At 38.4% G+C, this 12,138-nt stretch overlaps 1 protein-coding gene across 1 annotated transcript in view; it reads left to right on the top strand.

The window, feature by feature from the left end:
* Positions 1-12,138, top strand: part of LOC116265181 (mediator of RNA polymerase II transcription subunit 16) — a 74,636-nt gene that overhangs the window by 31,196 nt on the left and 31,302 nt on the right. The window contains 4 exon segments of the mRNA XM_031645727.2: positions 5,909-6,466; positions 6,469-6,501; positions 7,056-7,677; positions 11,311-11,390. Of these exon segments, the coding sequence (XP_031501587.1) occupies positions 5,909-6,466; positions 6,469-6,501; positions 7,056-7,677; positions 11,311-11,390 (1,293 nt within the window).

Raw genomic sequence — 12,138 nt, forward strand, 5'->3', positions numbered from 1 at the left:
CTACGTATCTTTGTTGTTGCAAATCAGTCCACCAAATTATAAAACAGACATTCAATCTGATAAAAAATATACCCAATGTGCAGCTACTCCACTTGCAGCCACTTTTCCACAGACATCAAAAATTATGATAAAAATATGGTCCACGTGCATTTAATCTTCTACGAGACCAGATCTGAACTGAATCCACATGCAGCTACGCTTCCCATGAGCCGAGATCTGGATAATAATGGAGTCCATGTGCTGCTATTCATCCACGAAGCTAGATCTGACTTACAACTTTCCACTGCAACTCCCACGCAGTTGCTTACACTCCACTACATCCACATTGGGGACCTAATCACAAATACCTCTCACATGTGATTAGGTTCCCCTTTCACGTTGCTTCACTATCTTTCGATCAGCAGAGAGAAGAGAGAAAGGAAGGATAGAGGAGGAGAAGAAGTGGGAAGAGATGGGAGCGGAAGAGGAGAAGGGGTCGCCGGAAAATCACGACAGCCGCCGGCGGAAAAGGGTGGAGAACCTGGCTCTGATACCATGTTACAGCCGGCAGCCTTAGAGAGGGAAACGTAACTTCATTCACTAACCCTAATCTCCATAATAAAGAGATTAGGGTTGAAGAGAGATTTACAAAGTACATCAACAGAAAATAGAAGAATGTTTAAAGAGACCTCCTAACTATTAAATATTGCAAAGAACCACCTAGAAACATAAACTCTTCTAATTCAACAATGTGATTTGTAGTCCACAAATATTTTCAAATTTTCCTCAGTAAATATAATATCTCCATATTTTCGATGCCAAGACTGTTGCCCCTAGTTTCATATCATGAGTAGGATAGTGTTTTTAATAAGCTTTCAGCTGCCTAGAGGTAAATGCAACAACTTTCTGTGCTGCATCAACCACAACCATATCTCATTCCAAATGCATTGGTGTACAATAGAAATCTGGTATTTCCTGATGGAAGTATGAAAACAACGGTTGAGGTAAGTTTATCTTTCATAGTTTGCAAACTTTTCTCACATTCAACATCAGCATGACATCCTTGAAAAGTCTTATATAAACTTTCTATATTATCCTGCCAATCCCAAGAAACTCCAGACCTCTGTTGCATTTCTTGGCACCTTTCAGTTTGTACAACTGATACTTTAGTCGGATTCATTAATATTCCACCTTTGGAAAGGATGTGGTCAAGCAAGTTCACCTTTTCTGGCAAACACTTGCAGTTCTAGTACTTGGCATATAGCTTATGTCTTCGCAAGGTTTCCATCCCACTTCTTAGGTGATCTTTGTGTTCTTCATTGCTGTTAGATACACTAAAATGTCGTGAATAAATATGACAACAATAAGTTAAAATCATCCCAGAATACCCAATTCAATAAATCTATAAATGTTGGTGGGACATTGGTTAGCCCATATTACGTTACCTTAAATTCATAATGCTCGTATATGGTTCGGATTGCAGTCTTGGCCTCATCTTCTCTCATCAAATAGATTGTCAGTTCAGGGAAGAAGATACTTATTGCTAATAGTGAATCGATTCAACATTCAATAGTCTACAAATAATTGTATAAACCCACTTTTCTTTTCCACAAACAACATGGGTGCTCCTCACGACGACACACTAGGTCAGATGGAGCCCTTATCAATCAGTTCTTAATCATTTTTTGAATGCTTCTAATTCAGTAGGAACCAAGTGATAGGGAGCTGAACTGCTGTAGATACAAGAGCAATTCCTCTTAGCAAAACTATTTTCAACGCCATTTCTCGAGTAGGAGATAATCTAGACAATTCCTCAGGAAACACATCTGGATATTCATGGACAATTTCCTCATGTTTAAGTTTCAGTGATTGGTGTTCAATTGTCACAATGTTGACCAAGAAGGATACAGTTTGTTTCTTCATAAAATGTTGAGCATTCAGGTCAGATATTACAATTAGGATTCAGGCTACAGTCGATATGGATGAGCACCACTTAAGCTATGGGGGCATGTTCGTGCAGTCACCCCAGGAATACACCATTGTCCTCACGCTAGTCTTCAAAAGGCAAGGTGTACATTTAAGTTTTCGAATGTTTTTGTGGCATCTTCGTGTAAGGATAGAAGAGTGATAGACTCCTCTGATCCTTCAAAAGATGAGTTATCGACAGAGCGCCAGGTCGCACTGGCTATGGCCTTATACTAGAAGGGAAGGTGTACAATGCAGCAATGGAACCCTCCTGGGTGAAGGACATGAACTGGGTTCAAGTTGTGAATGTAAATTGTGATTTGGCACAACGTCTTTCAAGATGCATCCCCTTTGAGTTAGTATTGCATGCAGCAGAAAGGTTTCGTGATACGAAGGTTTCAGTCTAGAAAAATACAATGCAGAGGCTGCTGGAATTGTATATGAATTACTGCAATAGGTGCTTTGAAGGGGAGATCACACCAGAGGATAATTTTGAGTAAATTCTTAACAGAATATGGAGGCATTGTTATTCCAAGGACAGCAAGGATTTTAAGCCTCAAAATATGGAACTTGTAATTGCTGAAAGTTTATTTCTTGCTTCACTTTCAGTTGCAGTTGGATATCTTTCTTCTCTTCCTTAAATTCACTGCATATAAAGGCACTAGAATCTATCTCATCTCAGAAATGGAGGTCACAAATGAGGATGCAAGGATATTGGGCTCTTAGGTAGAAGGGAAAGGATGGATACTCTAATGCAATGCACAAAGAGGTTTTGGTTTGTTTAAAGAAAATGTCAACTTCCTCTGTGGACCCTGTGAAAGTGGAAGTGAATTTGCAAAATCTGGCATCATCACAGGTGCAACCAGCGTAACGTAAATTATATACATGAAATCAGCGAAACAGGTGAATATATATGAAGCCAGAAAACACGGCAATTCAAACCTAATTGTATACATGAAATCAGCAAAAAAGTAACATAAATATAATAACCAGATGGCATGGCATGAGATTGATTTCAAATCAGAGAGCACGGGAAACACATGAACTTGTAGGTGTAGTAGAACACGTTCACTTGTGGAGCAAGCCAAAAATCTAGGCAAAGATTTATTCAACTCTCTAACAATGACAGAAGAAACACAAAAAATAGGGGAACAAACAACAAAGGGGGTGGGGGGGAATCTAAAGAGCCCTAATAAGAGAATGAAAAAAAATACTTACCTAGCTGGCCGACGTCCGTCGCCGGTCACCGCCAGCCAGCAAAGCTCTCCACTGCATCCATTGCCGGAGATATGTTGTATGAAGGTAAGGAAGAAGGATGAAAATGGGTTTATTTAAAGTGGTTTGGATCGGTTTCGACTCAGAACATATCCAAACCATACCAAGGCATACCGCCATACCCGAATCGGCGTACCACCATACCAGTACAGGTATGTGGTCAAAACGTACCCATGTGACATAGACATCAAGGCTGCTCAAAATATCTGAGATAATTTGCTAAAGAGGATAGGAAGTTGGCATCCAGAATATGAACTCTTTTGGATACTCGGTGCTAAATGCTTGAACACCTTATCGAAAGTGGAGCATGTCAATTTTATCATTTTGAACTGTCTGTCTAACAAGGCTCCAGAAACCAAGGCACTTGTGGCTTCTGCCATAGATCTCTCATGTTCTGTGGCCAACATCTGTCCAATTCTAAAAGGCTCTGAAGAGAGCTTTGTTAAGCTCTTGATGGAAGAGCTTCGCCCTTTTGAAGACAAGCTCCTGCAGACTTTGGCCAGATCAGTCAGCCATATCTTACTTGCATTTCCTTCAATATTTCCATTCCTGGAGCGGCAGTGTTGGGAAGGAACCCGTTCACGAGCAAAGCATTCTCTTCCAGTGATTGTTGCATTAACAGTTGCATCATGTGAACCAGCTTTGCCCGATCTGTTTAAGAAACTCGTGGACTTTCTTTTTGCTAGGATGAATGCACCAACTGTTTTACAACCATTGGGCACACTTGCAAACCTTGTGTTTCAACGTTTGAAACTTGTGATGAAGAAATCACACGACATATCATTCAAACAATTTTCCAAGTGTCCAACTTAGATAGGCCTGGCCACTTAGGGACCATCATGTACCTACAATTGTAAATTGAAGGGATATGCTCGGAAGGCACTTGTCAAGAGATTTTTGCCATTAGAAGGAACTCGTTCAAGGCAAAAGCTTAGGTGACTAGTTGGTATTTTATTAATGCTTCTGCTGGTGGGAAAAATTTCAGATGGCATTAATTCAAGTGAGAACAACAAAGCTCATCTCAGGTTAGCTACAGCTGTATCTGTTCTTCGGCTGGCTAAAAAATGTCATGCTCAAGTTTCACCCTAAACTTTTCCATGTAGTGATTCAAAGGGATCGGGATCATTCAGATTTGGTTCGGCATCGTTTTATTAACAAAATAAACAAGTTCCTAAGGTCACGCTCCTTAGCCAGAAAATATGCTTGTGCTTTTGCAGTGGCTGCTTGTGTTTGCCATGACAATTTTCAGGAAAATTGTGACTTCACTGGATTTATGGAAGACTATCATCTAGAGGCTCGGAAGCGTCAAGCGTCTTTTCATGTCTCAGATGGGGTAACAATGACATACCTTCCTGAATATGTTCTTACTTGCTTAATTTATGTCCTTGCTCACGATCCCCCTTTTTCTGATACGGTTGCCAAGATAGTGCTGGTTTTGTTACAATTTGCAGCCCTCTTTTTATTCTATTGAAGGCATGGGAACTAGAATTTGACTCAGATGGGCTTTATAGTTCACACCTTGCATTTGCAGCCAATGCATTGTTTATAAGGTTCTCACCATCCTTCACCCGCCAAAAACAGGTGGTCAATGAAGCAGGGCAGGGTTACTCGCCAGGTAAAGGGAAGGGGAAGCAATCGAGAGATCTAAATCAATGCCCATGCGAAACACCCCGGTGGCAGGCCATAATCTGATGGGCAGACGGATGTGCAATCAATTTAAGGGAAACAGAGATTTTACAGTTCTATGGGGCGCTGTGCAGGAGCTTACAAAAAAATGCACCAAGTTAGGTGATTGGTTTTTCAATGCAAACACAGAGGCCTGGAATGTGTTTCTTGTCTCGCTGGAAGGCTCTTATCAATCAGCAGTCCTTTCCATTACACCTTGAGGACAAGGTGGGAGTATTGTTAGGCACCTGGTATAGGATTGGATCGGATCCCCATGGGACTGATCCAGTAGTGCTTATAAATAAGGTCGAGGGACCTTTGTTGAGGTTTTTATCACAAGTATCGAGTGTGTGGCCTTCTGTGAGGGAGAACCCTAATCTGGAATTGGGGGTGGGTGTGTGCACGTGGGGTTGGAGTTGCCTTGTAACTTGTAAGGGGTTCCCAAGTTAACGGAGGCTAACACCCTTCTTCTTCCTGTTCTTCTCCTCCTCCTTTCTCTCTCCCCTTCTTTGTCTTCTTCCCCTTCTTCTTGTCACGATGCTGTTCTTCCTTTTTTCTGTTTTTTTTCCTAATTACACTACAGCGCTCTCTCTCTCTTCCACACCCACCCCCATCTCTAATTCCTTTTCTTTTTCTTTGCTGCTGCAACAGCTGTGCCTGCTCATCCTTTTCTTCTTCTTCCTTTAGCTCATCCTTTTCTTCTTCTTCCTTCCTTCCTTCTTTCCTTTCTCCTGTGCTGCTGCCACATTAAATAATCTAAAATTTCTTAAAATACTAATTTATATCTGCAATACTATTCAGCCTAATGTTAGTCATTTTCTCTTTGTTTTAGTTTCAATGATCCCTTGTCTATATGTACACACATTTTTTAAAATTTATTAGCTGGTTCGGAACTCCAAAGTCTGATCTTCCTTATCAAAATTTTTAGGGTTTCTGTTAGTTCTTCATGCGCATGAATTGCCAATTCTATTTTATGGATTTTTGACTGAGATCATTTTGGTTCAATTTAATCGGTTCTTTCCAGCTAGGTGGCCGAATTTTCTATGTATTTGCTCTGTTTTTTCATCTGGATCCGTTCAGCTCCACTGGTCTCAGTGGCCAACTACTCAGAATGATGCACATCCAAAGTGGTTTTCTACTAGTAAAGGTTTACTAGGTGCAGGGCCCAGTGGTATCATGGCTGCAGATGCTATTGTAACTGAGGCTGGCACCTTGCATGTGGCAGGCGTGCCTATAGTAAACCCTTCAACCGTTGTTGTTTGGGAGGTCACTCCTGGTCCAGGAAGCAACTTTCAGGCAACCATAAGGGCAAATACAAACACTGGAGTTCCACCTTCTTTGAACCCTCCCTCTTGGGTAGGTTTTGCTCCATTGGCTGCATACTTATTCAGTTGGCAGGAGCATCTAGGTGCTAAACACAAGAAATTACCTGTGCAAGATATGGAACCAGATGACCCTGTGTCACTTCATTGTTTGCCAGTCTCAAACTTTTCTGCTTATGTTAGCCCAGAAGCTGCTGCTCAGTCCACTGCAACAACAACTTGGGGTTCCAGTGTTATTTCAGTTGCTTTTGATCCCACACAAGGGGAGCTGTTATTGCTGTTGTTATAGTTGAAGGTAACCTTTCTTATCATCTCTAGAAATGTTATTATATGTTGATTAATGAACTGTTGCAAAAAGCTAATTCCATGCCCTCTTATGTTCTTAACAGTGTCACACAGAACGCGTCTTTTTTCGAAAGAAAGCCCGGAAAAAACGTGATAAATTAAATTGCCGTTTAAAACTTAAAAAAAATGCGTTTTTAATGCGTTTTATTTTACTTTTTTTTTTCATTTTCTATTTTTTATTTGTTGCAACTCTACTTATCTTTTGATGTTTGTCTTAATTACTTTTTCACTTATTTTATTTTCCCCTCATTTTTAGTTTTTCTTTTATTTTTAAAAATTTACCATTTTTTTTCCCATTTTTTTCAAGCTCGTCATATTATACCCGAGAAAAACCTCACCGTTTAAAACTCCGAAACGTTATTTGTGACTACTTCTTAGATATCCGCAATAGTTTTTCAAATGGTCTGTGTAAATGATTATACTTTTATGCTAAACCTCTCGTCACTTTATTGCTTGTTTCCTTCTGATGGCACTGCCTAAACAGCACTTGTTAACCTTTTCCAGGGCAGTACATGTCACCATATGACCCTGACGAAGGTCCATCAATCACTGGGTGGAGAATACAACGTTGGGAATCTTCTTGTCAGCCAGTTGTTCTTCATCCTGTATTTGGAAACCCTTCATCCAGCTTAAGTGGGCAGTCACCTATGCAGCCCGTCTGGCTAATGAAAGTCAACAAAACCATTAAGTCATTGGCAGATGTTAAAGGCCTATGTACATCTGCTGCAGCAGAAATATTGTCTGATGTTCGTAATTTAACTGATCCTACTTTGGGAAAAACAAAGAAGCATGGTTTTGATTACTATGATGTGCCAAGTGATATTAGGATGCTTGCTGACATTGTATTTTCAAGTCATGGAGGGGAAGTTGCTGTTGCTCTTCTCCATGGTGAAGTGCACCTTTTCTCTGGGGCAAACTTTTCACCTGTTGACAGCTTCCTTGTTAATGTTGGTTTTTCTGTTGCTGCACCTGCATTCTCTTCCAGTAGCTGCTGTTTAGCATCTGTGTGGCATGACATGGATGCAGAGCACACATTATTGAAGATAATGCGTGTAATTCCTTCTTGTATTAATAGCAGCCAAGGTAAAGTAGGCTCAGAGTTCTGGGAACGTGCTATAGCTGACAGGTACTCTTGATTACAAAATATGCAGCTTCTAAGTTCTTTTACTGTCTTTTTGCAGTTTTCAATTTTCATACTTCATTGATTCTTTGCTTTGCAACAACAGAATGCTAGTTGATTGGCCCTTTTCATGTTTTTGATTTTTAAGGATTTCTTAATTCTTCGCTTTGATAATATCATATGTGCGTTTGTGGACTGTATCATGCTATGTAGCTTTTTGTGGTTGCTAACTTTTGCTTTTGCTATGACTTGATAATGGTTCATGTATCTTGACCTGCTTTCTCCATATTGAATGGCCCACATAATCATTGGAACAATGACCTGCCCGTTATATATTTTGTAGTGTACATCAAAGGTCATTTGGCAAATGGAACACTTTGTGAGTGTTCTATGAATCTGCCCTAAAGATTGGGGCAGATTCATGGACACCTAGTTCCTATGTCACATAGGTATGGGTACGAGTTCGGGCTATTTTCAAAAAACTTGCGTATGGGGGTATGGCTGTACACACACACACACACACACACACACACACATATATATATATATAGATATATGAAACAAAAAGTAGGAATTCAATAAAAAATGATAACACATTAATGATTCAAAATTTATAGATTTAAAATTTTAAAGAAGAAACTATTGAACAAAATATGAAAACACAACTCTGTATGTGTTTACTTAGTATAAATGATGTAAAAAAAACAAAAGCCTAAATATTGGCCAAGAAAGGACTCTGTCAACTTTGGCTGAATCCTGAATCAGATGGATATAGTCCTGGGTATGTTGACTGTATCTGGTACTGTTTGAACAATACCCAAGAAGTACTTGGGACCAATGTTATCCGTATCGTATAGGTCAAAGAAACCTATACGATACGTGTTCAATACACGATACGCGTGCGTATCGTACCCATATCGGCCTGTATCGTACGATATGGGCGATACACCCCCGTATCGTACGATACGGGAGAAAACATAAAATTCTTTATTTTTTAAAAGTTTAAACACTCCTTCCTCTCTCTCTTCTTGTATTTAAAGACTCCAATAGACATAGGAGGGAGAAAATTTGCATATTTTCATAAAAATTAACCGATGATTCATCGATTTGGAAGATATCATCGTTGAATCATGAAATATGATAACTGTATGTTTGAACTTATAAAATTCTGATGTAATCTAAGTCCTAAAACTCCAAGACTTAAGACTCTAAGTCCTCAAATTTTATAAAATTTTCAAGATTATAATTGTGATAGATGCTTATTATGTTAATTTGAATATTTGATTTCTTATTTTTGAATGTGTTGTTGATAGTATACACATGAATGTTCCTTATGTATGATGATCTTTTTTATATTTGAATACATTTTTTATTTTTCTTGATTTCTGATTTTTTGTTCATTGTTTTCAGATTTTGAGAATTTTTGTCTCTTTTTCTGATTTTTAAATTTTTTTTAAAATTAAAGAAATAATTTTATGATACGTTACGCTACGTTTACGATACGTTACGATACGGCGTATAGGTCGGCCCGACCGATACGCGATACGCTACGCCTTTTATAACATTGGTTCCAACTGCCAAACGACCCTAAAGTTTGAGCAAAAGCCCACAAAGCTTTGGCCAACATCATGAGCCTTGCAAGTGCTTTGTGGGCTTTGCTAATGTCGCTCCTTCGTTTTATGAGTGCTTTTTTTCATTTGCATTCACATTCGTGGAAGGCGATTGTGTTAGTTTCAATCTTATGTTTGAAGCATCATTCTGTAGTGATTCTGTAATGCATTTCTGAAACAAACTTAACACAAATTAATGCTATAGACAAGATGTCTTACAGTGAAATGTGAATTCTAAGAAGTATAATGATGCTACTTCTTTTCTTATATCTAGATGCACCTGCACACACATGCATGTGTATGACCTGACTGGAGACTGATTAAAATGCTGGTCTGACGGATCTGAATTCACCTTATAAGTCTTTGGTTTGACTTCCAAAAGGGCTATCAAGCGAGGTACTTGGTGCTAATGAGGAAGAATATATGGCCATTATTCTCTTTTGAACCTTCAATAAAAAGCCATTTTCAGGACATTCCTGCTTATGAGCGGTTACAATATTCGCAAGCCATTCACATACTCTAACAAAATTGAAGCTTAGATCTGATAATTGAGTATGATTCTGATACCAATCGTAATAACAACCCAAAACTGATTTGAATGCCTGGTTTGACGTATACCCACCTGCCTCTTGCTTCATTTTGGTAACCAACATGGTTGTCAGGAAACAATTTAGTCATGAGACTTGTGTATGTGGTCATCATTCTTTCCCAATACTTTCAATATGGGACATTGTCAATCCATCATCCCCAGATGGGATTCTACAATATTTGTTAACCATTTCCATTTGTAAGAGGTTAGAGAAGTAATATCTTCTATGTCTGTAACTAGTGGACAGTGAGAAAGGACTAGAAAAATAAGCTGTATCCTTGAAATTTGATCAACTAATTTTTTGGCAAAAATATTTAGGTTCTGTTTTCCTGGTGGATAAATTTAGTGGTTGCAAATGGTGTCATATATCCTCTAATTTAGCAGATCTTGAAGGCTTGAACAGAGGCCATTTGAAAAGAAAATCAATAAGACTATGGGGATACACTTACCTGTATTGCATAAATCAGGTTTTCAAATGTATTCTAAAGTCAACTGGGAACTTAAAGATTTCAACACTTGGAATGAATCTTTTGGCTGCTACTTTTTCCCTTTGGTTTGGTAAGTGGAGGTTGTTTAATAATAAATATGGTCACTTGGTCCTATTTTTACAGATGATGCCAACAAAAAAAAGAAAAAGAAAAAGGTACCTGTATTTTGAAGCAAATAACTAGAAGTTGAAGAATAGGCCAAGGATTGGCCTTGCTAGTTTTTTCCTTGGGCCTACTATCTGAAGCTGACCTGTAGAGGTGTTTTTGGATTGGTCTATGCTGGGCCTTAAGGTGGTGTAAGAGATCTATGATGACAGGCTCTTTAAGGGTGACAGTATGCGACCATTTTTTGATTCTGTAGGTATGGTGGTTCGGGATGCTTGGACACAAAAAGCAAAGGCTAAGACCTACCTATTGCTGATGGTTATTTTGGATCCTCATGACCACATGATTGATTTTTGCGGAGCTTGTTTTGTTGCCTCCTCCTCTTGCGACGAGCTATTGATAACATATATACTTGCCAAGAAACATGTCAAGGTGCCAGCTGTGTAATAATTGTAAATCTTAACAAAGAAAATGTCAAGAAAAATATAATATCAACTTGGCAATAATGTCAAGAACAAAACACAAGACTTCTGAATGAAAATAATGTATTATTGCTCACAAAAAGCTTCAAAAGAAGCATATTATAAAGAGGAAATAAGATGCTAATTTATAGAAGAAAGAGATAAGAGAGGAGAGAGATATAGCTGTACAAAAAGAAAAAAGTTTGCAAAAGAATAATACAAAGGAGTAAAAATGCAAAATTTTTTCATTTTTAGACTAGAAAGTAGGAACACTATAAGGAGACTAAAAGCTGGGCTTTTGGACTTTTGGACACTTAGATTTACCATATTGTGCCACTGTACTTTCCTTTGTGTTATTTCTGTTTATTGATTAAGTTTGTTGACAGGTTTTGGTGGAGCCTTTTGGTTGGTGTTGATTGGTGGGATGCAGTTGGATGTGCACAGAGTGCTACCGAGGATGGCATAGGTAAAACACTCTATTAATTATCTTGTTAGAAATATATAAGATGTTCCACATGGATTTATCTTGATAAAACAAAAATGAACTGAGAATCTCAAGCTTGAGCATTAGCCTGGCAACAAAATGCACATTTCACCTGCTATTTTTCCTTCAAATTTAGTCGTTTGAACAGTAATTTTATGTTTGTTTGAATGGATAATATAAGTCTTATTTTCAAAGCTTGTTTGAAGCATGACAGTAGGTGTCGAAGAGTTAAAAACTTAAAATCTATACATAAAGTGTATGTATACCAAGTGAATAGGCATAAAAGAATGGAACCCTCACGTTCAGAAGTAAATGAATGATTGTTTGCTGTAAAACCAAAATTAGATGCAGCAGATAGACATGATCAAGTGCTGAGTCAGAATATGGATGTATGGATTAAAAAAGGCTGAAATAATGTGGGTGCAGTCTGTCTCACGGACTGGCAAATGGAAGTGCCATCCACGATGTTTGATGATGAATGATAATAAAGTAACCTCTTAGATAGCAAATAGTATACTTTTTCATGAGAGAACTAAACACGTTTTTAAGTTGATTGCCACTATATATAAGACTTTGGTGCAAGTTGAATGTATCTCCACAAATCAATGTGCTGTTAGAAGAACAACTTGCAAATGTCTTCAGCAAGCCTCTTTTAAGTTCAATGTTTTTAAGTACCAAGCTGAATATTTATGCTCCCGCTTGAGAGGGAGTGTTAAGAAATAATATATGC

Source organism: Nymphaea colorata, chromosome 12 (genome assembly GCF_008831285.2).
Source record: "Nymphaea colorata isolate Beijing-Zhang1983 chromosome 12, ASM883128v2, whole genome shotgun sequence".
In the NCBI taxonomy this organism is placed as follows: domain Eukaryota; kingdom Viridiplantae; phylum Streptophyta; class Magnoliopsida; order Nymphaeales; family Nymphaeaceae; genus Nymphaea; species Nymphaea colorata.